Source organism: Gracilinanus agilis, chromosome 2 (assembly GCF_016433145.1).
Source record: "Gracilinanus agilis isolate LMUSP501 chromosome 2, AgileGrace, whole genome shotgun sequence".
Classification (NCBI taxonomy): domain Eukaryota; kingdom Metazoa; phylum Chordata; class Mammalia; order Didelphimorphia; family Didelphidae; genus Gracilinanus; species Gracilinanus agilis.
Genome location: NC_058131.1, coordinates 562,387,652 through 562,415,595, shown reverse-complemented (window position 1 = coordinate 562,415,595; position 27,944 = coordinate 562,387,652). Strand labels below are relative to the sequence as shown.

The 27,944-nt window shown below is 32.2% G+C and overlaps 1 protein-coding gene across 1 annotated transcript in view; it reads left to right on the top strand.

Moving 5' to 3' along the window:
* The window catches only part of ADAM10 (ADAM metallopeptidase domain 10), a 138,837-nt gene that overhangs the window by 75,106 nt on the left and 35,787 nt on the right, over window positions 1-27,944 (top strand). The window contains exons 4-5 of the mRNA XM_044665304.1: window positions 1,599-1,757; window positions 24,103-24,203. Of these exons, the coding sequence (XP_044521239.1) occupies window positions 1,599-1,757; window positions 24,103-24,203 (260 nt within the window). The remainder of the gene's footprint in view (window positions 1-1,598; window positions 1,758-24,102; window positions 24,204-27,944) is intronic.

The following is a 27,944-nucleotide window of genomic DNA, read 5'->3' as shown; positions in this document are numbered from 1 at the left end:
ATTTTAAAAGATCAGAGGACTTGAAATGTGATATACCAAGTAAATAATCATGTACTCAATACCAAATATAATCCTTTAAGGTAAAAAAAGCTGATATTTAATGAACTAGAGGACTTCTAAGCATTCTTGATGAAAAAACCAGAACTGAATAGAAAATTTGGCATTCAAACACAAGACTCAGGAGAAACAAAAAAGACCTCAAATGTGCAATTGATGTCACTTTGCTTGCCTTCTTAAGGAGTTGGAGAGGGGCAGGACAGAGGGAATGAATTTGAAATTCAAATTTTAAATATTTTTGTAAATATTTATATGAAATTTGAAATATTTAATGAAAACTTATTTTAAAAAAAAGGAGTAGATGAAATTTTCAGTCATTTTGGTTGTATTCTTTATGGAAGACTTATTAAAGAAAAGAAAGAAGCATACAGAAAGTTACAATCTGTACCAGTATTATAGGTCATATTAGTGAGGTCACAGAGCTAATAAATAAGATTAGTGCTTCATTAGAGGAAACATGTTCTTTTAATTGAATCCTGATAAAAGAGTTGTAAATACCTACTTGTCTTTATCTTTTAAGTTGTGCTAATAAATAGTTTAATATCTCTTTCATCTAAAGATCTCATTTGGAGAGAAAGCTCTACCCACTCAACACATGTTGGGTGGTTGTTAGGAATAAGAAAATATAACTGTGTCACTTTTTGATGAAAATATGTTGTACAAAATACAAATGTATTTTCCTCTCAGTTTTTATCATAACCTTCATATGTTTGAGTCCATTGGTAGTATTGGTTTGTAGAAATTATGAAAGAGCTGTTGAAACAACATGGCTCATTGGAAATGGCTATAGTGCTGTATTTGATTTTAGAAACACTTGGATATGAATTCTATTTTTCAGACTTTGTAGCTCTGTGATAACAAGAAAGTAAAGCTTCATTTCTGAAAATAATTTTTATTTTTTCTTAAATATGGTTGTAAAATCCTAAAGTTTTAATTTTACTGTTATGTATTTATTTCTAATACTTTAAAAGAATTGCTTATGACAGCAAAGCATTTCTTGAGTGTATATGAACAAAAGAAAGCAAGTAATAGCCTAAAAGCCAATTAAAAAAACTCTTGAGAGGAAGTAGAAAATCATCTCTCTAGGAAAAATTATAGAACTTGTATTCTTTCAGCTAACTATTTGATTTTAGTGTTGAACTTTGTTGTTTTAACTTACCATTCCAAATACTTTCCTACATTGAAGTATACATGATACCATAATTTATATTTGTTTCTCCTAAACTCTCTTTTGTTATTATTATTAAAATAAGTTCTTGATACGCAGATGAGAATAGGAGGTATGAAACACACAAAGTGAATAATCGTACATTGATGTCATTGAGCTATTGAACAAGTGAGCAATGGATAATGAAATCATAGTTCTTTAAAATTATTAAAATCTGTTATGTATCATAACTTTTATTTCAAAATATTTATTTCTACTTAACATAATAAGAATAATGTTCTGCTCATTTATTTTTATGTAAATTTAAGAAAGAATTTTTTAAGAAAAGACTATCTTGATGTGAGAATGGTTTAGTATATCTTCTCTTTATTAGGTGAAGAAGGAACCTTGAGTCATGGGTCAGTTATTGATGGAAGATTTGAAGGATTCATCCAGACTCGTGGTGGGACGTTTTATGTTGAACCTGCAGAGAGATATATTAAAGACCGAACTCTACCATTTCACTCTGTCATTTATCATGAAGATGATATCAGTAAGTATTTTCATACTATCAACTAATCTTAAAAAGAAATATTTTTCCTGAATTCAAAAAGTTAGGGCATAGTTATGTAGATTTTTTTAAAGACAAAAAGAGCTTTAGCTCTTTTTTCTTTCTAAAACTATTTAATTAAATTTAAAAATAGTTTATAGTCCTTTTTTAATGAATACCCATATGAAGATCATTCTATATAATGAGAATTTCTTTTGTCAGTTTCTGCCACACATTTTGTTGATCTGGGTATAAGAAATAGTATTTGCACTAAGAAATTTTATATTACTGATTAGTTTTTATAAGTTTACACCAATTCAACAATCATTTAATTGATAATGTATTGTTTTTATGTGTGTTACACTGATGATAGGGTCACCATTACCATCTTCATATACAAAATATAGCATATATAACTTAATTATTTGTATAGTTCTTTTATGGAGTTGAAATAAATTTTTTTATTTTGAAGCATATTTTTGAAGACTTTCTGCCTTTCTAATATGAAGGTCCTCTGAACGCTCATAATACTCTATAATTTGAAGGACCTGGGTTTGAATACTGATTCTGACTCTTAATGTTTTTGTGATTTTGGGCAAATCCCTTAAATTCTGGGCCTCAGTTTCTTCCTCATCTATAAGATGAAGGGATTAAACTAGAAGGCCTCTGAGATCACTTCTGGCTCTAAATCTGCAATCTCTCATTGCCCTTCAGTGCAAAATTTGAATCAGACAAATTTGTATGCATATTTTATTTCTTCTATTAAATTTTTTTTACTCATCTTTTTATCTAACTCATTTTTTTTTAACCCTTGCCTTCCATCTTAGACTCATTACTGTGTATTGGTTTTAAGGCAGAAGAGCGGTAAGGACTAGGCAATGAGGGTCAAGTGACTTCTCCCCAGTCACACAGCTAGGAAGTGTCTAAGACCAGATTTGAAAATAGAACCTCAGGCCTGCCTCTCAATTCACTGAGCTACCCAGCTGCCCCCTTTGTATTTCATTGTTCAGCATAGTGCCCTTCATGAGTAAATATTAATACTATTAGTATTTCTTTTAGGCCATTTGAAGTAATGTGCTTCCTATCTGATGAAGCTCTGAATAATAATGACTTGATAGAATATTTAACCTAGAACACATTTAAGTGTTTCATTAGAAAATGAAGTAATTTTTCCTCTATTTTTCAATATTTGTATCCTAGATTTAGTAACCCTCAATAAAAGTATTTAAATATACAAGCACCCAAAGAAAAGAATGAGGCATAGCTTAATGTGAGAATTTGTTTTTCTTGGATAAGCATGTTTATTATAATTACATACTTATAACATATATCAAAATATTAAGTTACATATTATATATAAAAATAAATGGTAACTCAAAAATACACAAATTTTTTTTGAAGTTTGTTTAAAAATATTTTTTTAGCTTTATTAAAATAGCAAAATGTCCTATAAATGTTTATATCCCCTTCTAGTCTTTTTTTAAACTTGCATTTGTATTTTTTATGATTTTGGATTTTTAAAGCATAATCCTTAGTGTATACCAATTTTTTCTTTGACATAATTTAATTTTTACCCAATCAATATATACTTATTATCCACCTGTCTTGTGCCAGATACTGTGCTAAGAACTGTATTTCTTGCCATTTTTAATATCTTATATTTCTTACATTCAAATACCACGGTTTGTTTGTTCTCAGTTTTTTGATGCATCAGTAATTTCCTTTAGTTTTTGATATATTTAGTCTTCAACCTTTTTTCACTTCTCTCCCTTCCCTAGTTAATCAGTAAACATTACATTATTGCTATATGCTAGACAGTTTTCTAGGTGCTTTGGGTTGAAATACAATGAATGAAATAACCCACTCAAGGAATTTTTATTCCAACAGTACAGACGTGTATTTTAAGTATATATAAAATAAATACAAGGTATGTAGTGAGAGAGGGCTCTAGCAGTTGGGGGAAACAAGAAGGCTTTGTGCAGATAGTGGTGTTTGAACTGTATCTTGAATGAGAAGGATACTCTGAGGTCAGAGAGGAGGAGTAGGAGGAGAGAGAACATTTTAGGCATGAGGGACTTCCAGGTAAAAGGATGGATACTAGAGATAATATACCATGTTTGAAGTATAGAGAAACGACAGTTTGTTGGATTGTGAAGTATAGAAAGGGGAGTAATACCTTATGAGACTGAAAAGATAGTGTAGGCTCAGGTCGTGAATAGCTTTAAAAACCAAGTAGAGGTTTATATTCTATTCTCTTGTGTTTTCTGCCCAGGATGTCAGATGTTATTAACAATGGCTATTACAATTATGTATATAAGGTATATAAAGTATATAATAATACCTTTCTAATTTAAAGTACTTAATGGCTATGGGTTAGGTAGAAAAGAAGATGGAGGAAAGCATCAACAAAAATGAATAGTTAATTAGCTATGGCAGTGTTCACAATGACATCTTATTCTACACTTGTAGACTGCAGATAAACTATGCACAGAGATATTTTGCCATGAACTTTAAGGGGATTGGAAGTATGATAGAACTAAGAATTTTATGGCTTTGATGTCGGTTTACTCTTAAAAGGTATATAATTAAAAATAATATTAGGAATTACAATTTTACATTTTAGCCAAATAGTTAACTCTTTTGTGATAGGTGATCATCAAATCATGGAATTGCAGGTATCCAAAGAGTGAAAGGTTAAGGTCACCCAGTGGTGACTTCTTATGAAGACCATTTTATTTATTTTGGGAGTCCTTCCTCTCTAATCCCCTCCCCCCCCTTTTCACTTTATAAAACACAAATATATTTTTCTTTTTAAATTTATCAAATTAAAAAAAATTAAAAGTAATCTAGGACTAGCATTGGTTGCCATACCTGGAATTTGTTTCATACATCAAATTCAGTTACTTTTAAAAAAATTTTTTTGTATATTTTGCATTTTTTTCCCTTATACAGCATTTTCCATTTTTCTATGTTTCGATATTTTTCTTTGGTTAAACAGAGGTTGGCTTTTTTCTTTTTGTTTTATTTTGTGCTCACTTTTCTTTTTAAATTGTTTGGAACACCAGTGACACTATTAACTGCCTTTTGGGAAACTTTTTAGTTTGTTGAGCTTATAATAATGATATCTTGAAATTGGAAGTGCAAGCCCCTGGAGTTGATTGAATAGGGTGTGATGTGGTCAGTTATGCATTTAAGGAAAAATAACTGGTACTTCTGTAGAGGATGGACTGATCATTTAGGGAGACCAATTACGAGGCAGGCTCTTGCAATAATCTTAAGTGTGAAATGATGAGGGCCTGGATTAAGATAGTGGCTTTTGTGAATCCCATTAATAATTTGGTTGCTATAGCATTAAATAGGGCAGGTAGGTTGGTCACAGACCTGAAAACAGTGAAACTCATTTTACTGAGTTCAGATCTGACCTTAGACAATTACTGTGTCTGTGGGCAAGTCCCTTAACCCTGTTTGCCTCAGTTCTTCATCTTTAAAATGAACTGGAGAAGGAAATGGCAAGCTAGTATCTGACATTAAAACCTCACGTGGGATCATGAGTCAGACATGACTGAAATGACTGAACAAGAAAATAGCATTCAAATCATAAATTATCATTGGCCATCTTGCCCAGCCAAGAACACTAAGTATTCCTCTTGCAATTTAAATACTTTATTTCTCTAAGAAGTACTTTGTAATTGAATCTGAACTTTTGTATGCTTTTGTAGGTGAATCCTTAGGGTTAGGGTTAGAAATTGGCATGAATTTAGGGTTAGGTTAGGGAATTTTCTATTATTAACTTTTGGATTTTGTTATTTTCTAGAAATGCAGTTTTGTTTTATTTTTGATCCTACATTCTCTCCCGCTCCAACCTCTCCCCACTCATTAACAGTCATGAAATACTTTACCCTTCATTGCATATACTGTCATGGAAAACATTTCCATATTAGCCAAGTTCTAGTTAAAAAATGAAAGAAAAATGAAAAGAAAAAATTTCAGTCTGCACTCTGAATCCTTCAGTTTTGTACCTGGAGGTGAGATAACATTTCATCTCATGTATCCTTTGGAGTTGTGGTAAATTATTGTATTGATCAGATTTACTAAAGTCTTTCACAATTGTTTTTCCATACAATATTGATATTGTGTAGCTTATTCACCTGGATCTTCTCACTTCACTTTGTGCCATTGATATAACTCTTGCCAGATTTTTCTAAAATCATTCCATTCATCATTTTTTATAGTACAAAAGTATTTCATCATATTTGTCTATCATAACTTGTTTAGTCATTCTGCAGTTGATGGATATTCCTATAGTTTACAATTGTTGCTGCTACAAAAATAGCTATTATAAATATTTTTGTATATTTCATTTTCCTTTTATCTCTTGGGATATAGAGCTAGTAGTATTTCTGGGCCAATTCTGAACACAGTTTTATACCCAATTTGGGCATAGTTCCAAATTAATTTACAGAATTGGTTGGTTCACAACGTCACCAGCAGTTAATTAGTGCTCCTATTTCCCCACATTGCCTCCAGCATTTGTCATTTTCTTTTTCTGTCTTAGCCAATCTGATGTTAGAGGGTATCTCATAACTTTTTAAATTTACATTTTTCTAATCATCAGTGATTTAGAGCATTTTATATAACTATCGATAACCTTGGAAACTGTCTTTTCATATCCTTTGACCATTTATCAATTGGAGAATGACTTTTTTTTTTTTACAAATTTATATTTTTGAGAAATAATGCCTTTATCATAAACTTGTAAATTTCTTCCCCCAATTTCCTACTTTTCTCATAATTTTAACTTCAAAACCTTTTTAATTTCATGTAAACAAATTTATTCATTTTACTTTCTTTGACTCTTATCATTTACTTGGTCATCCTGAACTCTCTTTCCCATACTTATACCTGAAAGTTAATTTCTTCTATCCTCTCCAAATTTGCTTATGATATTTTGATATTTAAATTATATATGGATTTTGAACTTATCTTGGTATCTGATGTTAGATGTTCTATGTCTAATTTCTACCAGACTGCTTTTCAGTTTTCCAAGAGTTTTTGCTCAATAGCAGGAATCTTTGTGTTTACAAAAGACTACTATGCTTCTGTGTGTTGTATAACTAATTTATTTCGTTGATCAACCACTCTATTATCCAGCAGTAGATCGTTCTGATTACTGCTGCTTTGTAATATAGTTTGAGATCTGGTACTAATGCACTTGATTTTTGATGGTTTTTTTTGTATTTGAAAATTTGCTGATGCAGGTAATTTTCTTGGAATCTTGGTTAATGCCCCATAATTTTCCAGTTATAACATCATATTAATAAATATAGATAGTGTATTTCCTTTTTACCTAGCTTTATCTTTTTTATGTTTTGCTTTTATTGTTGTTGCTAACATTTCTAGAACCATATCACATGATAGTGGGAAGAGGTGAAATCTTTATCCCACTCCTGTATTTAGTTAGATAATACTTACTCTTGGTTTTAGAGAGAGACTTTTTATGACATTAATCAAAGGGTCCTCAATGCTTATGCTTTTTAGAGGTTTTTTGTTTTTGTTTTGGCTTAAATTAACAATGTTGTATAATCAAAGGCTTTTTTTTTTTGCATTTTTTGAGATAATCATGGTGTTTTAGATGTCTTGCTTTTTAATGAGATTAATGATACTGATTATATTTAATTGCTCTTGGAATCATCCTACATCTGTTGTATAAATTCATCTTAGCCAAAATGAATGATTCCTTGGACAGCTTGTTTTATATAATCTGTTTGACATGATTTTGTTCAAAATTTTTATGGCAGACAGTTTTTTTTAATACCACTTCTGGATAAGTTATTGGTAATCATGCTGTAATCTACTTATTTATTCTTTGTGAATCTGAAGCTTCATTCCTCACTGGTCAGATTGATTTATTGAAATGTTTTTGTCTTTTCTGCCATTTATTATAATCATCAGATGGAAGAAAGAACAATGTTGAAATTTTTATTCAAAAATATTTTGCTCTTAAGTCATGGATTTGGTTTGTATATATAGCATATTTATAAAAACTTCTTTATTATCCTATTTTTCAGAAATATTAACATATTATCTTATAAGTTTTGCTCATTTGTTACCTTTAGTATGTTATGAAAAAATTTTAAAGTGAAAACTTCCTTTTGTAAAATTAATTTTAATTCTGTTTCTTAGCTTTTTATTTTTCTTTTAAGTACTCACTAGTAAATGCTGTCATTTATGTCCTCCATTACTCTGACTCTTTATTTTCATTCAAGTTCTTTTCTCAGTTTCCTTTTTTATATTCATGTATTACATAGGCATATCCAGTCCAGGCCCAGGAAGTCCCTGAAAAGAGAGAGATTATCAGAAATGGGCAGGATCATATCTACTGAATTGAAATGGTAGTGTACTGGTGTACTGGATTTCAACCCAACAAAGTATATCTGTTTGTAGCATCTCTTTACTTACTGTGTATTTATGAAAAATTTTTATTCACATCATCTTTCTGGGTCCTTTATAAACTGATATTTAAGATATATATATAATTAGCTCCCTGATTAATGAGGAGTAATTTGGCATAGTAGAATGATACACTTGGAAGATAGTAAGACAAGAGTTGAGATATCCCTCTTTAGACACTTAACTTGCAATCTCATCTTCTTTTTATATAAAATAGCAGTAATAACATTTACCTACCTTGGTTGTGGTAAGAATAAAATAATATATTAAAATGCTTAAAGCACTGTGTAAATCTTAGTTATTAGTTTTAAAATAATAACAATAATAGCAAATAGTTAACTTATAAGATTAATATGTGATCTAGGCTGAATTCTTCCACAGCCATGACCTTGTTCTTTAGGATTTCCTAACACTTTAACTGTCACTTCTTAGTTGGATCATTAGTGAATTCCTGGATCAGCTGAGCAAAGTGGAATCCTTTTGAGGGGCCTAAAAGTCGTCTACTCATCTAGAGTTCTTTTGGTGGCAGAACTTCAGTCTTGATCTAGTTGAGTGTCTGAATTGTGCTTAATGTTTTCTTTTATTTGTACTGGGTGATGGAGTTAGCTATGTTTTCTATTAGTAGCTGGGGTCATATTATAAATTTTCTAATAATATAGTAACACAAAAACTAAAAAAGTTAGTGGAGTCCGGCAGCTATAAGAAAGGAAATGAATATGAGACCAATCTTTGTTTTAAATAAGCTGAACATTCTACACCCATGACTCATTCTTTGTTGAAAGAATATGCTATTTGGCCTTTTCAGGAAAACTACAAGTCATGGAATGATTTAGCATATCAATGAGGTCTTATTCATTAATTAAACAAAAGCCTTTTTTTTAAAGAAGAATTATATTGTCAGTGTTTTGGAGGGAAAGTATCATTGTCTATTTTTGCCCAGAATATAGTAGCCAATGAAAATGAACTCTTTAGTAGATTTTAAAGTATATATTGGGATATTTTGTTATTTATGAGCAATTTTCTTAAGAAATTTTACATTGATTTTATGATAAGAAAATGATAAGAAACTTTACATTGATGTACAAAATTTACATTTAAATTTATTTACAATAAATTGATTATAATTAAATTTCAAATTAAATATATGTTGGTCCTTGATTTATTTTGAAAATGTCTTTCTATATTTGATGGTAGGCTTTCAAAATAAATATTTTCCTTTGATAAGAATCTGATAAATAAGTAAATACAAAATTCAAATAATTAACATTTTATGAATTTATTATCAGCTGGTTTTCATCATGCATATTTATAGTTGTATGTTGTACATTTTGGAAAGTTTTAAATATGTCATAATGCTTCTTCGTCTTAGTGTAAAAGAAAGCCTAAATTTTATGTTTCCAAGTTAAGACTGAAGTTTGAAAACCATCTTTTATTTTGAAATAGTAAATGAGAATTACTTTATGTTCTTATTTTGGGCAGATAGATAGTATGGTTTAGTGTTAATACTCTTATTTATCCCTTCCCTTCCAGCATTATTATACTGTTAGTATACTAATTAGTACAATTGAATGATAAGATATTTAAGCTAATTTTGTGTTTGTTTACTTACCCACTACTATTTGGAATGGCATCATTCATATTTGTATATTTTAACCAAATTCTGCTGTGGCATGATTTGGCTAATTGTCCACTCAGCATTGTTCTCATGGAAATTACATAATAATGTGATTTTATTTAATCTCATATTTTTCTGTAACTTCTTAGTATGAGGAAAGATATGTCATTATACTTCTTGTCAATAGCTCCTAAAACTGTTCCATGAAGCTTGGTGATTATTACTAACCAAACATCCATTCTATGAGATGATTTCTATGCCAATGAAAAATTTATAAGCAGTCATATTCTTCTCAGCACATTGGAGAGACCTGTACTAATTTTTTTTTACTTTAAAAAAAACCTTTCATTTTTACATTTCCTCAATTTCTCCCTGTATTATTCTCTCTATTCCTTCTAATCAGCCAATCCTTAGTTAATAGTAAATTAAAAATTTTTACTTTCAATTAATAAGTATTTATTTTCTCTGTTCTATCTCCGCATTGAGAGAAAAAAGATGAAAACTTTGTAATAGTTTTGCTTGCAAAACATCTCACTTAACTAAAAATAGGTATATCTTTCTGCATATTTATCGTCATCATAGGTCTTCATGATTGGTTATTACATTGATCTGCATTCTTAAGTGTTTTAAAAGTCCTTCATTTTTATAATGTTGGTTTTAGCATAAATTGTTTTCCTGGTTCTGTTCATTTTATGCTGCATCACTTCATGCAAATCTTCCCAGGTTTTTCTGCAAGGATCCCTTTCATCATTTCTTAAAGTATAATAGCATTTCAGTCATTCATGATAATTCTTTAATTGGAGGAAAACTTCAAAGTGAGTGACATTTTGCTACTATGAAAACAGTTGTTATTAATATCCTGTGGACTTTTTCTTTCTTTGCTCTTTTTGGCATATAGATCTAACCAGTTAAAGAACATGCCCTGTTTATTAACTTTTTGGGCTTAGTTCCTAACTACTTTTCAGGATATCTGGACATAATTCATAGCTTCATCAATATTCCATTAATGTGCCATTTTTCTCAATCCTCTCTACCATTTTGTCATTTTCCTTTTTTGTATACGTTTTGTCAGTCTGTTGGGTATAATTTGGAACCCGAGAGTTGCTTTAATTATTATTTCTCTAATTATTAGTGATTTGGAACATTTAAAAATATGTCTATGTAATCTAATTGATTGGATCTCTTTCCTTGTAACTTTCAGTTAATGTCCTTCATCCTTTATGATTTGGCAAATGGGAGAGCATTTCTTTTTATAAAAAAGTAGAAAAAGTTAAAAAAAAATCAGCATAGCCAATTAATATATCCACGTGATCTTAACACATACAATGATCCTCCTCTTATGCCAAGCTTTGGGAAATGGTGTCTTCTCGTTGCTTTTTTTAGGGGCAAAACTTGTTTTTTTATAATTTTGCAATAGTTATTTAAACTTTTTTTCTGTTTGAATTGCAGTAATTTTGTATATTTTCTTGGCACATGACTCATGTGTGATATTACATTTTCCTCTGTATTTCTAATAATTTTTTTTCTTGCAGCATAGTTATAATTCCACTTGTGGAGCCATCCCCCAATCTATGGGCATCTAGTTTGTTTTCAGCTTCTGGTTGCCACAAAAAAAAAAAAAAAAGGTGTGTAGCCTTCATCTTAACTCATGCTCCAGGGCCAAAGGCATCATCACTTAAAGCAAAAGAGACCTTTTCCCTTACCCTTATTTGGGAGTCATACAGGCTTCTACTACTTCCATTATCAGCCTCCAGAATGTTTTGCTTGGCTTGCTTCCAATTACACACAGTTTTTGCTTATTTTTCTTACCCTGGAAAATATAAGAGATTGGTTGAAGAAGACTAATCTGATAATCTTGAAAAAAAGAGAGAATTTGAAGATAAATATCACCAGCCTGACTTCTTTATTGTGGTTTGCTTTCACAGTCTCCTGTGTTTGTTCTCTTTTCGGTTGTAAATTTATTCTAATGTAACTCTTGTCTTGCCTTTTCTCTTAGTGGCTCCTGGACTTCTATGTTTGTCACACCAGTATATTTCAAATACAAAATTATTTTCTGCCCTTATTTGCTTAAGAGATGATGACATGTGAAATATCAGTTTTTAGAGAATGAGAATACATTAAAATGAACAGTATTGTCCATCCCTTTTCCCTCACATTTCTTAGGTAGTATAGGGGCTACCTATCCTAGCGGTCCTCCCCCCCCAATTGTCTGTCTTTCCTCCAATTGCACTGAGGAAAACAAAACCTGAGAAAAGAAGAAGGCAGTATTTTATAATGAAAAGGAAACCTTAGTATTCTACTAACAATTATTCCTAGTTAGAAATTTGTCCTTGCTCATTACTGTTTAACTTCTTTCATATTTTTACACTAAAGAAAAGAGATGTTAGATTTTTGAATGCAAAGTTGTTATTATTATTGTTTTTTTGTTTAAATTTGTGGTCACTGAAATATAATGCAGATAGATTGGAGAAGTATAATTTTTTCCCTTCAGAACTATATAGTGATTGCTTTTCTGAGTAATATCCTCATAAGTACAACAAAAAAATTTTTCATAATGTGTTTTGAATGATAAGAGTGCTAATTGCTTACTTTGTGGTATTGTAAAAAAAAAAAAAACTTGTCACCAACTGATGAACTATGCCTTTGAATTTATTATTTTAAACCTTTATGTCAAATCAACAAGCTTTTATTAGTGCCTACCATATCCCAAGCACTGTGATAAATAGTGGAGATGAAAAAGACAAAAATTATCCAAGACCTCAAAGTACTTAAAATCTAATGGGGGAGAAAACATGCAAATAACTGTGTACAAACAAAATATATATAAGACAAATCAGAAATAATACCAGATAATTTCACTTTCTGAAAGATCTTAAAAACCCCCTGTCTTCAATTAAATAGTAGATTCATATAAATCAATTTCACAGTTAATTATTTTACAAGATTAATTTTATAAAACTGTGTGATCCTGGCATTTGGGAAAATCTACTTCAGAAGAATAGATGGAGAATGATAATAGTACTTGTGTCTTTAAGCATAAAATATTGAATGTGGGTGTTGCAGAATCCCACAAGCTACTATCTTTAGTTGATATACTGTACTTAAATACTTGCGAAAGTCAGCCTTTCTACTTCACTACACAGCTAAAAATTTTTTTGTCACAGGTTTCTCTGATTAATTGATTTTTTTTCCTGATTATCCCATTTTGCTTTCCTGCAAATTACATTTGTATTTTTGTATAATTTTTTTGTAATTTTTTATTGGCATACATTTTATTCTCCTTTAGTTTCAGGGGTTTTTCATTTTTGTATTTGCATCCCAAGTTGTGGCACTTAGTAATTGCTTAATAAATACCTACTTATATTTTGTTTGATTAAACATTAAAGAAAGAAACATGTAAGTTGATCTTCATAGTACAGGAATTTGAAGCACTTTACTTTTCAGATTGTCTTTCTGCATGTTTTATAATTTATCAATGTGTCTTTTTCTAAAATAGATAAGAGAAGGATAATTTTATAATCATGTAGACTTGTCGAGTTGTTATAATGACCCCTGATGTAAGATTATATTGGTGCTAATCTAAGAAAGAAGAGACACTGAATTGCTACAACAAAAGATCTCTTTAAGATTATAAAATTGGGAGAAATGAAAGAATTTAGGCAACTAAGTGGTATTTTTGTCAGTCATTTTGTTACATATTTAAGAAGAGAAAGTTAGAATGTTGGGAGTGAGCATTTGTCTTAAGAAGATGATATTAGAGATCAGAATCTGGCTTTTCCTTGTCAGTCCTTGAATTTTGTAGCAAATGCTTTTGACTGGAACCCTACTGATCTGAATAAGGCTTTAAATTGAAAAAAGATAGGAACATAAATTTAGAGATAATTTTTTCAAGCATAATTAGATTAACATTCTTCATTTCAACATTAGCTTCTGGGTTTTTGGGGGAAGAAGCCGCCTTTCCCTATTTTTTACGAGGTTAATCCTTAGGGTTCTTTTAATTTGCACTTCTCTCAGATTTATTTTCTTGGACACCTCAAAAAGATCTATAAATATTTTTCAGTTTGTTTTGCTTTGGATTAATTCTACGTTCTCACTAATTTTCCCTTCTTCTGTCTCCTTTATCCTTTATATTTCCCCACTGAGTTAGATCTATTTTTCTGATTAACTGTGTTTGTGTGTATTCTTCCCTCCTTTGACTAGTTCAGATGAGAGGGGGATTCAAATGTCAGCTGCTCACCCCGCTAACCCCACTCCCACCCCTTCTCTTTGATATATAGATGTCACCTTGTACAGCCTGATTATGTGAGATAATTTCCCTAACGCTTCCTTTCCTTTTTCTCTTTCTCTTGGTGTATCCCCCCCCCCCCCATTTTAAATCCTTGTGCCATAATTGAAGCACTCCTAGGCTTTGTCTTATTAGATTACCTTTATTACCTCTGATAGTGTCATTTAGTGGGTGCATATGCATCATCTCCCCATGAGATTATTCATTCATATTTACATTTTATTATCTTCTTAACAAATGTTTTTGAACTTCAGTGTTTCTATGCAGATCTTTTATTCTTGTCTTTTCATTGTAGCCAAAGTAAACTTTATTGTTAGTATTTGACCTACCATTGAGTAGTCTGAATTAATTTCCTTTAAGTACCCTCAAAAATCTATTCCAGGAACTCAGTTCCAAAATGTTGATACTGTGGCTCTTAGCTTTCCTTATGGTCCAACATTCACAGACATTCAACACTATAGAAATAACCATAGCTTTGACTGTATGGACCTTTGTTGGCAGGGTGATGTCTCTGCTTTTTAGCATGGTGTCCAGATTTGCGATAGCTTTTCTTCCGAGGAGCAAGGATCTTTTACTTTCATGGTTATAGTCACTATCTGCAGTGATTTATTTTTTTTAGCCCAAGAATATAAAAACCTGGCATTGCTTCCATTTATTCTTCCTTTGTTTACCTGGAAGTGATGAGACCAGTTGCCAAGATCTTACATTTTTTTGAAATAAAGCTTCAAGCCAATTTTTACACTCTTCTCTTTCACCCTTGACAAGAAACTTATTACTTCTTTCTCCACTTTCTGCCATCAGCATGGTATCATGTGCATATTGTTATTTCTCCCAGCATCCTTAATTTTAGTTTTTGATTCATCCAGCCTGACATTTCACATAATATATTCTGCATATAAGTTAAATAAATAATATGACAGCATACAGCCTTGTACTTATTTTCCAATCTCAAACTATTAGTTGTTTTATGTTTGATTCTGACTGGTGTGTCTTGGCTTACATACAGGTTTCCTCAGGAGATAAGATGATCTTTTACTCTCCTCCCTTTGAGTACTTGCCACATTTTGTGGTGATCCACAGAGTCAAGGTTTTTAGTGTACAGTTAGTGAAGCAGAAGTAGATGTCTTTCTGGAACTCGTTTGCTTTTTTTCATTTCTTCCACAGATGTTCGCAATTTGGTCTTGTATAAATAGAGATTTTGAACTTTGGACTGGATCCCCCATAAGTCCCTTAGTATTTCCCAAAATTCCCTTTAATCTCTCCTGCACCTCCACGGTTGCGTGTCACATTTTTGTTTTATAGTTCTGTAGCTCCTCCCTCTTTCTCTTTTGCTCTTGGGAGTGGGCTGCTTAGTACCCTTTTAGTTAGCTTTCTTTGTTAGTTTATTATTAATAAAAATTTATAAATATAATATTTAGTATTTTGTATATTAATTTTAATCTCCACAATCTCTAGTTCCTCTGCCCCTTGAAAATTAACCTGCACTTAGTACATGTATTGCTGAAGCCTAGCTTGTAGAATCATATGCATAACCTTGCTGGTATGTGAAATGAGCACAATTGTTAGGTAATCGGAATATCCTTTGACATTGCCCTTGTGTAGGATCGAGACATAAACTGATACTTTCCAATCCAATAAGCCATTGTTGAATTTTCCGAATTTGCTGGCATGTTGAGTGCAACACTCAATGATAAAAGTTTCATCTTTTAGGATTTTAAATAGTTCAGCTGAAATTCCATCATTTCCACTCTCTTTATTGTTAGCAGTGCTTCCCAAGGCCCACTTAAGTTTATTTTCCAAGATGTTTGGCTTTTGATCAGTAACCCCACCCTCATGGTTAATTTGTGATGTTAAGATCTTTCTTGTATAATTATTTTTGTTTATCCTTGTCACTGCTTTAATCTTTTTGCTTCTGTTAAGTCCCTGCCACATTTGTCTTTTTTCATGCTCATTTTTTGCATGAAACATTGCCTTGATATCTAATTTTCTTGAAGAGATCTCATCTTTCTCATTCAGTTATTTTCTTTTCTTTCTTTGCTTTGCTCATTTTAAGAAAATATCTCTCCTTGCTGTTTTCTGAAATTTTGCATTCATTTGGGTATATCTTTCCTTTTCTCCTTTCTTCAGCTATTTTAAAGCCAAACCAGATAACCATTTTGCCGCCTTGCTCTTTTTCTGTAGGATTTTTTGTTGCCACCTCATGAACAATATTGCAAACCTCTCTTCATAGTTTTTAAGGCTCACCATCCACCAGATCTAATCCCTTAAGTCTATTCTTTATTTTTCATAAGGGATGCTATTTAGGTCACATCTATACTGTCTGATGGTTTTCCTCTACTTTCTTAAATTAAAGTCTGGATTTTGCAAACAGAAGCTCATGGTCTGAGCTATAGTCAGCTCCAGGTATTGTTTTAACCGACTGAATAGAGTTCTACCTTTCACTGCAAAATACAGGTATCCTTTCCACATCCACATCCATTCCCCCCCCCCCCCTTTTAATATATCTCAGGTTGGCATAAGAAATTAAATGGAAATTTAGGGAGAGTTTTGACAGACAAGCGAAGGCCAGCAAAAGTTTTGAAACACAGAAATGCATGAAACTTATGTATAGTGTTATATATCAATCTATTTTCTTTTAATACCATAAATATACAGAATTTCTTTTTAAAAGTTTAAGTAAAAAGTGAAAGTTTATGAAAAGAATGTGAAAGCTAAAAATTTTATGTAGATTTTATAGATCATGAAGTCACTGGGCCCCTAAGCCCCTTGATGTGGAAGGGATACTTGTATATAACCTATCTGTTACAGATTTTGATCATACCATGTTGTCTAGGCATAGAACTAGTCACCTTTTGAGTTCTTAGAAAAGAGAGTTTGCTGTGACTGATAAACTTTATTAGTTTATGCCTTCATTTTGTATTCCAAGGCCAATCATCTTTCAGTTTCCTACTTTAGCTTTCCAATTTCCTGTTCAGAGTGCGACATATTTTTTTGGTATTGTTTCTTCTGTATGTTGGTCTAAGTCTTCGTGATTTTGCTGTACACTTTTTCCTGACCGGATTTGGGGTTTTCTTGGTAAAGATACTGAGGGTGGTTTACCATTTCCTTCTCCAGCTCATTTTACAGATGAAGAAACTGAGGCAAATAGAGCTAAGTCAGTTGCCCAGGGTTATATTGCTACTAAGTCTGTAAGTTTGGATTTGTACTCATGAAGATGAGTCTTCCTGACTCTAGGGCTGGTAGTTTACTACACCACATAGCTGCTCCACAGTGTTTCTTAGAATTGATCAATTTTGGCCTTTTTTGGAACACAGACTTTTATTACCATGATGTTGAATATTTTGCCTTCAAATTGAACAGCTGTCATTCTGTCATTTTTCCGATTATACCCCGATATTGCTTTTTTCACCTTTTTGTTGGCCTTCAGTGCTACTCTAAGGGATTCTTGTCCACAGTGATTTCTGTAGTGATCATCTGAATTAAATTCATCCATTCCTTTCCATTCACATTCACTGATGCCCCAGACGTCAATATTTCATATTTCTATCTCCTATTTTGCTACATCCAGCTTAACTTGGTTTCATAGATCTTTCATTTCAGGTTCTTATGTATCTGATCTGTACAGCATGAGGCTTACTTTTAATCACTGAAGGCATCTGCAGCTGAGCTTTGGCTTTGGCCTGGTAGTTTCATTTGTATTAGATCTATTTGTAGTTGTCCTCTGCTCTTTTTCAGTAGTGTATTGAATGTATTCCTAACTGAGGGTCTTATCTTCTGATAATTCTTTTTATCATTTTAATACTGTTCATTGTCTTTTCTGGGCAAAGATCCTGAACTGGTTTACCATTTCCTTCTCTAGGGGATCACTCTTTGTCATCATTCTGTTCCTCTTTGTTGTGGTCCTAGACAGCATAGTTATACTTGCATAGAGCTATACAAGCTCCTCTACTACCATGAGGCAGTGTTCTAGGAGGGGAATAGGCACTTGGCTCCACCCTGTATGTGTCTGTGTGTCTGCTGATGCTCTAGTTTGGATCTTGGACCTTCTTTTACCCTTGTGCATATCCTCTCTTATGCTAGAGTATTCTGTACTTTGTAGTCTTGGCCATCTTCCTAATCCAGTTGTCCACAAATTTCTCAGTCTGTTTATATTTCCATACCTAGGATGGAAAAATGAGTCACTTTAACTTTTTCTTGGATTCCTCTCTCAGGGTTGGATCTGCTAGTTTTATAGATCTTTTTGAAACTTTGCTGAAGGAGTTTACTATACTGATCTCTGCTTTTCTCCCATCTGGGCTGTACTTTCTGATCCATTATGTCTTTAATGAGACCCTGTGCTGTAATGGACACAGCACCAATCTTGGTTATGGGTGGGTTTGAAAACCTGATTCGGGCATTCCATTTCTTTGACCTTAGACAAGCCACTTAAATTCTCTGAGCTCTTTTTTAGTGATAGTAAAATAGGAATAATAATGTTTACATGTCCTACCTAAAAGTTTGTTGTAGGGAATATCTTTTATAAGAATTAAAGTACTACATATGATTAGTATGATTGATGTTGTTTAAAAGTAATTAATTAAGAGTAATTTGGTGCCTACATGGTCATAGAGAGCAATACTTGGCTGCTAGAAGATAGAATTGGCTTGGTAGAAGATAGAATTATGAATTGAAGATGAGAAGATTTGGGCTACCTATTATTTTCTATGTCTTTCACCAAGGTCACCTTCCTTTGCATCTTTAGATCCCCCCTCTTTTTTTTTCCTGTAAAATAAAGGGTTAAAACTAACTGAATTCAAAAGGTCCTTGAACCTCAATTCTGTCACTAAGTATAGCATAGGTTAGAGCATCTGAATGCATGAAGTTATACTTAAGAAGACCATAGTTGTTAATGGCTTTTTTTTATTACCTTTCTTTCTTTCTTACCCCTTTCCCCCCTTATACTGACCTTTCCTTGTTCTTTAATTCTATATATGATTGCTTTTTCTATACTTCCTGCCCTTATATGTGGCCTGGATCCTCTGCTTTCTTTCTTTTCCTTCTTCATATATCTTCTTTGTTGCATCCATAATTTCTTTGATCTATATTTGTATATCTGATTTCCCTTCTCATATTCAGGTCTCTATTTAATACTGCTTATAGAACATTTATTTCTCTATGAATGCTCTGTCATCACTACAAATTCATTTTATACAGAATAGAACTAAATATCCCAACTCCTGAACACTTTCCCTTTCTAACTTCTTTGTCTATTAATGGCTCTACCATCTTTCTGGCAAATAAACTCAAAATCTGAATCATTTTTGAATCTTCTATTCTTCCTTATTTTCCATATCTATTTAGTTTCTGTCTTGTCAAAGCTGTTTGCTAACTCTAATTTTTCCCCTTCTCTCTACTCTCACTGTAATGATTAGGCCATTTAAACTAATAGTGGAGTCTCTTGTAATAGATTTTTATCTTCTAGAGTCTTTTTATTCTGATCTTACAATCATTTTCAGAATAATCTTCATTAGTCATAATTCTGATTATGATATTCTCTGCTTTAAAAAAATCCTCTTTGGTCACAGAATAAAAATGTAGGATTCCTAGCTTGGAATTCAGTGGTCTTTACCATATTGGTCCTGTCCACTTTTTCAACCATTTCTAATATTATTCCAGCCAAAGGAGACTATACACCATTCCCCAGTTTTTAATCATGCCCTTTCTCCATCTTTGTTCCTTTTTTAATATTGTCTTTTGTTTCTGGAATAATCTGCCTTCCATAACACTGCCTATTTAAATTCTTCTTTTTTTTCCCCTTTTTTTCCTTTAGAATGTTTTTCCAAGGTTACATGATTAAAGTCGTCGTCCCCACCCCCCACCCCCCTTCCCTCTCCTGAAGGTTGTCAAACAATTCTACTGGGTTGTACATGCATCATTGTTCAAGACCTATTTCCAGGTTATCCATGTCTACAATAGAATGATCTTTTAACATCAAAATCCTAATCATATCCATATTGAACCACTTGATCAATCACATATTTTTCTAATGCATTTCATTTCCATAATTATTTCTCAGGATGTGGACAGCATTCTTTCTCCTAAGTTCCTTTGGATTGTCCTGGTCATTGCATTGTTGCTAGTAGAAAAGTCTTATTACATTTGATTGTTCTGTCATATATGAGTTTCTGTGTACATTGTTCTCTTGGTTCTATTCCTTTTCTTCTGCATCAATTCCTGGAGATCTTTCTGGTTCTCATGGAACTCTTCTAGTTCTTTATTCCTTTGAGCACAATAATATTCCATCACCAACAGATACCACAATTTATTGAGCCATTCCCTAATGGAAGGGCATCCCCTCATTTTATAATTTTTTGCTACCACAAAGAGCATAGCTATAAATATTTTTATACAAGTCTTTTTCCTTATTATCTCTGGGATACAAACCCAGAAGTGGTACGGCTGAGTCAAAGGGCAGGCATTCATTTAAAACCCTTTGCAAGTAGTTCCAAATTGCCCTCCAGAATGGTTGGACCTATTCACAACTCCACCAGCAGGGTATTAGTGTCCCAGTTTTGCCATACCCCCTCCAACATTTATCACTTTCCTTTGCTGCCATATTGTCAGGTCTGCTAGGTGTAAGATACTATCTCAGAGTTGTTTTAATTTGCATTTCTCTAAACAGGGGGATTTAGAACACAAAGACCCATTCAGGTTCCATCTTCTCCATGAAATCAGTTCTAATCCTCCTAGCTCTGTCCCTCTCCACTTATTTTCCAAGTTGTATTATCTGTATACTTGTTTTTTAATCTTACCTTCTAGAATTTAAGCACCTGGAGGGCAAATACTTCATATTTCTTTGCATTTCAGAATCTACCTAAGAGTATATGAAAATGTGAGCTGGTAGTAAGAAATATAGGGCTAAAAAAGTTGAAAGTTAATGTCTTGAGCATTGTAAGTGTTAAAAAGTGTTAAAATTAATGGTTTGGGTAGGTATATGAAAATTATAAATCTTTTATTTACAAAAGAGATGGAAAGAGTGAAAGCAGAGGAATACAAAAGGGTAGAGAAGACATTAACCTATCTAACTAAATATTATTCCAGTGCTTGGCTCAGCCAGGACTTGTTAACCTTCAACCAGAGTTAAACTCTCTCCAGAAGACAGGAAGGGAAAGCCAGTTATCCACTCACCCAAGTTCCCTCCAAGAGACAGGTCAAGACAATGACTTGAGCCCAAGGTGACTCCTGAGGCCAACTTTCTTCTTTGAGCCAACCTTCTTCTTGAAGCTGACTTCTTTCTTGGAGTCCACCCCCTAGCCTCAGAAATTCAGGGCCTGGGCTTCTTGTCTCCTTTCCTCTTCACAGAGGCCAATCTCAGCTTCCAAATAGTCTAGCACTGCCCAGGGGTCAGTGTTTGTGGGAACCAGTTTGCACCTTCTGGAGAGGTGAATATTCATTGAAAAGGTTCACAGTTTCTGAGGGTGTGAACTCTTAAAAGACTTCACAATTTTCTGACTGTTCTTAGAAAAAAGGGTGGAGCTTTCCAAGAATCTTGCTGGCTTCTCACCTAGCACTAAGTAGGGTGTGAATTCACTAAGTGGTTTGCTAGCTCTTCCACCTAGTTCAAGCTTGTACTTAAGTTAGTGTTAACCAAAGTGTTAGCTCTAACTAGGCAAAGAGAATAAAGGATTCCCTTTCACAAGTGTGAACTCAAAGAGAACCAAGAATTCCCTTTCACAGCCTGCATATATATATATATATATATATATTGCAAATTTGCAAACTGACTTATTAAATTTAATTTTTTCTAAAATTATCAAACAATTATTTTTTCTTTCTACATCTTCTCACCTCATGTGGGGGTGGGGAGAAGAAATCCCTTGTAACAAATAAACATAATCAGTTGAAACAAATTCTCATATTGGCCATATCCATAAATATGTTTTATTCTGTGTATTATTTCATCACCTTTCTGTCAGAAGGTGGGTAGCATTCATTGTCCTCTGGAATCCTAATTGATCATATGTTAATTAGGGTTTTTATATCTTTAAAAATTATTCCCTTTTACAAAATTAACTTTATTGTATATTGTTCTCCTCGTTTTTGCTCATTTCTTTCTATGTTAGTCCATACCAGACATCTAGATTTCTCTGAAATTGTCTTTCATTTTTTATGCAGTCTTCCATTACATTCATATACCTTGTAATCAGTCCCCAATTGATGGATATTCCTATAAAGTTTCCAGTTTTACTCCCAAAAAAGGACCTTCTATAAATATACAAATTTGTATAATACAAACAAAAATAAATATCATGGAGAATAGGATTAGTTGTTTCTGGGTTGGGAAACTTCTTGGACTTGGTTGCAAATTGCTTTCCAGAATGCCTTGTTGAATTCACAGGTTCACCAACAGTGTATCACTTTTCTTATTTTTCTGCTACCCTTCCAAACCTTTGTGTTTTTCCTTTTTAAAAAAATTTTGTTGATCTGATTTAGAATATTTTTCACATGGCTAAATTGATTAGTTTTTTATTAAAAAAAGTTTATTTTTAGTTTGGGATAGAAATGAAGTATTAGTCACTAAGAAATAGAATAGCTCAGAAGCCATATATTTATTAGCATTCATTGTCATTTTTATAATACTTTATGTTTTTTATTTACATTGGCTTTTGTAGTTCTTATAATAGTACTGCAATATGGATTGGACATATATTCTTTCCATTTTAGATAAAGAAAATAACTCTTGGACAGGAAAATGCAAAAATGAGTAAGCCATAAACAAATTGTGACTTTAAGTGAGTATTTGCAAAAAAATAGCAAAAGGTTATGATACGTTAAGTTTTCGTATTTTATTTATTGTCCTCCCTTTATGGAAGACTTCATGGAATTGCAATGAAGGAGGAATCAATGTAGGGGACATTAGGAATAAGGAATGTTAAGTTCATCTAGAAATGAAATTTTAATGTCTGCTAGTGTAACAATAGTTCTATATTATACATAGATTCTTCTTTCCCCTTTCATTCGAGGATGATAAAAAATATAATTTCAGTTAAATTTTATTATAATAATGGCAAATAAAAGATCATTACAAGTATATGTTCAATTTGAGAAAATTGTGTTACTTCATTCTATTTACATACTGAAATTTTCCAAGATGGTCATGAGAATTCAGTGAAAATAGCATGTAGGCATATCTGAGAGATATCGTAGATTCTGTTCCAGATCACCACAATAAAACTGCCATAATAAAGCAAGTCACACCATTTTTTCTTGGTTTTCCAGTGCATATAAAATTAACTTTGTAGCCATACTGTGGTCTTTTAGGTGTGCAGTAGTATTATGTCCCAAAACAATGGACATGTCCTAACTAAATAATACCTTATTGCTAAAAAAATCCTAACCTTCAAATGAGACTTGAGGAAGTCATCTTTTTGCTGTTGGAAGGTCTCGCCTATGTGTTGATGGCTTGCTGACTAATCACTGTGGTGGTTGCTGAAGATTGGGGTGGCTGTGGCAATTTCTTAAAATATGATAACAGTAAAGTTTGTTAGGTCAAGTGACTATTCCTTTCATTTGAGCACTTAAGATGCCATCATAGGGTCACCAATCATGTAACACCATAACAAATATAATAATAATAATGAAAAGATTTGAATTTCAAAGCAAAAATTACCATAATGTGACAGACATAATGAAAGTGTATGCTATTGGAAAAACATTTCCAATAGATTTGACATAAGGTTGCTACAAACCTTCAATTTGTGAAAAATACACTATCTGTGAAATGCAGCAAAGCAAAACAGGGAAAACAAGGCATGCCACTATCTGTTCATTAAAAATAATAATAAATTGAGAATAAATTAATATGGCAATTTTCAATTCTCAGGTTACCCTCAAAATTATGTAGCACGTACTACATAAAATTTATTATTTCTTATTATGCTTATTTATCATCTGTTTCATTGTTTGTAAATATTGAGACCCAAGAAATAACATAGTGTTTTTTTTTCTTTACATTTTAGAATATCCCCATAAATATGGCCCACAGGGAGGCTGTGCAGATCATTCAGTATTTGAAAGAATGAGGAAATATCAGATGACTGGTGTAGAGGAAAGCACACAGGTATGAAGTTCACTATTGGATCTTATTATAGAAATAGAAATATGTAAATATTTTTTCCTTACATTTGGAAATTTGAGTGTTTCTGTATTTTCTGAAAGATTAGTATGCTCCTAAATTATTGCACATTAATAGATTTTATCACACTCTAAATGTGTAAAAATCCTGTGAAATAGTTGGTCCAGGAGTGTCATTTCATTTTATGGTTTTGTTCTACAAAGGCTAGAGAAGGAAAATGTGATTTTTGCAAGATCACTTCATTAATAAATGTTGGAAACCATTTCTGCTACATATAATGTGTTTGTGTGTTTTAATCATTAGTCTTTTACTGTTATATGTGTTAGCCTTATTTCTTGAGCATTCTTTATTCACAGGTATCAGATTTGTAATTTTAGTAATAACAAAATGAAAATAGTATATAGAAATAAAATTATGTTTTCTTTGTTAAGTGCAAAGTTGATGTAACACTTATGGGACATTAATTATTATGATCACTTTTCTAAATCTATTTGTCCAAGAAATTTTTTTGCTGGCAAATTTCATTTGGTAGCCAACATTTATAAAACTATTATGTATTGTATAAAAGTGAACACTGATTAGAATTGGCAGCTTTAGGAGACTTTCATTGTTATATCATTTAGATAATGACATAATTTAAATTACAAATATCTTTCACTTTAATATGAAACAAAATTCAGTTTAAATTTTTCTTGAAAGTAAATATATTGTCTTATTGGATCAGTTCCTTCAGAAAGCAACAGCTACTTGAAATATATGATGCTTTTGTGTAGTGACTCCTAACTTTTTCAAGTATGAGGCCTCATTTTAATGGTAAAATAAACCTTTGCCCACATTTTAGTAGCTGTACATTTGTTATCTATTAATTGAGAGAACCTTAAAATGTAAGATTTTTAAGGGCATCTATGTACATCTAAAAATAGTTATGCACTTATCGTATACACACATATATAATAGATATATAGGATATAGAAAATATATGCTTTCTTAAAATATTGAACAATATTGAACTTTTGTTGATAATTAAGATCAAAATGACAGAGCACTCTGAGTATATGGATTTATTGATTCCTTCTTGAAATCTTAATACTTTTCTATTTCATTGCATTTTACAAGATGAGAACCAGAGCTTTTAATGCATGAAAGAATAAGGTTGAATAAATGAACTGTATGTATATCTAAATTGGCACAATTCAGTTGTTTCCTAAAGTAATACTTTTATAAACTTTAATTCAAATACAAACAGATACTTGTTGACTTTTTCATTTTTATATTATTTACAGATGAAACCAAAAGTAAAAGTTAGTATAAAATGGATACACAAAGGACTAAAAATTCTAACATGCATTGAATTCCTATCATACATAGTAATCAATATGCAGTGGGGTTCTCACCCCATTGTAAGTTCATCCTTACCTAAATTTTTTTTGCCAGTTAGTATGTTATAAACACTTAACTTATATTAGCAAAGTTCTCAGATTTTGGATTTTGTGATTAATTTTTGCCAATATTTCCAATGGATTAAAATTGAATTTCATTTCCTGGAACATGTTTCCATTAGAAAATTTCATCCACTGAGTTGTGTTCTTTACTTTTATGTAGTTGGATGCAATATTACAAATAGTTAAGTAAAAATAATAGTTGCCATTCATATTTTGAGGTTTATAAAGTGCTTTAAATATGTTAGCTTTGAATTATTTGTTTTTCTGCATCTAGTTCATATGTTAAAATCCCTCAACAACTAGACTTCTAAATTTTTACAATTCTAATTACATATGAAGTGAATTCACACTTTACTTTTTTAGTTCAGTTCTAGAATTTTTTTCTATGGCAAATTGTTTCAGAGAAAACAAAGTAGAATAAATATTTCTACTAAAAATGTCTTGGGGGCAGCTAGGTGGCTCTGGATTGGAGCTAGGCCTAGAAATGGGAGGCCCTAGGTTCAAATCTACCCTCAGACACTTCCTAGCTGTGTGACTGTTGGCAAGTCACTTAACCCCCATTGCCTAACCCATACTACTCTTCTGCCTTAGAACCAATACACAATATTGATTCTAAGATGGAAGGTAAGGGCTCTATTTCCAAAAAATAAATATTTAAAATATCTTGTTTTATACCAATCAGACTTTGAAAAGAATATTTTTTAGTGTTAGAAAAAATAAAATTCATATGGTAGAACAAAAAGGTCAGGGATATTAAGAGTAATAATGAAAAAACTGAGAAGGAAAACAATGATCATGGTCATTAAAACAGTTTGATACCGGTTTAAAGAAAGGATGATCAGTGGAACAAATTAAGTAAAATATTTGACCTAAAGCTACTGGAGTAAGGACTAAGTATTTGAAAATCAATTCTAGTAAAACTGGACAATAGACTGGAAGAAGTTAGGTTTTGAAATAAAAAAATATAGTAGGTATGGTTTTCTTGTTTTCTAAGTGGTTTTCTGGACATTTAGATGAAATAGTCCTTAGGGCCAGTTATCAGAAGTCCTAGGTTTGGGAAGGGTTCCAGTGAGAAACTGACAAATTATCACTCTGTTGTAAATCGGGGCTTTATTTAAACTAGGACAGATAGGGGAAGGGGAGTGGGATAATCTAAATGGGTCTTAAAACTAATCCCTCCCACCAAAGTCCAATAGGATTTAATAGATGTTAACTACACTAAATCTCTACCTATAGATCCCAGCTCCCTCTACTCTCTCCTATCCAGAAACTCCCCCCTCCCCCCTTTTTGTTTTTGCTAATAATCAGAGTAAGGGAAAGCTGGAAGGTACACAGGTCCACTGGGTCAGCAAGGGAGATATCTCACAAACAGTTGTCCTCTGGGTTTGGCAGAAGTCCAGGAGAATCACAGCAGTAGCAGGTATAAATCCAATAGGAAGGGGAATAAGGATTTTATTCACACAGTCCACCTGTGGAGTTTAAACTCAACCACTTCCTAGAAGGTAAAAGGCTCATAGAAGTCCACATACATTGTCTCTTCCTCCAGAGAGCAAGTCCAGCACCAACTGTCCCAGCAGAGTAGTCCCTCTCACCAGAGTTCTGGAATTCTATCTCTGCCTCTGCTTTGGTACTTCCTGCTTTCTCTCTGATTTCCCTTTAACATTTTAGACAACCATCTCACATCATATACCAAGATAAGCTTCAAAGGGATATCTGATTTAGAAAGCACTATCTTAAACATGTTAGAGAACAAAGAATAAATTAGTTTTCCTGTCTATAGATAGGGAAAGAATTCATGACTAAAGTTATCATACCATACAAGATTAAAAGGACAATTTTAATTTTTATACATTTAAAAAGTTTTATACAAAATTCAACAGAAACTTGTACTTAGGTAAAAAATCTTTGCAAAAACATGTTTATAAAGGTCTGATATCCAAGATAGAACTGATTCCAATTTATATAATTGAAGCCATTACCCAACTGATAAATGGTAAAATGGAAGTAAATAGGCAGTTTTCAAAGGAAGCTATCTAGAGTATCAATAAAAATGTTCGAGATCACTACTATTTAGAGAAATGTAAATTAATGTTGAGGTTTTACCTCATTGCCCATCACATTGGCAAAAATGTCAAAAAGAGAACAGACCGGTTATTGAGGGAGCTATGTGAAAATAGGTCTACCCATGTACTGTTGTTGGAGTTATGAATTGTTCCATCCATTCTGAAAACCAAATTTTAGTTATCTCCCAAATATTATTAAATTGTCCATATTCTGCTCTAGC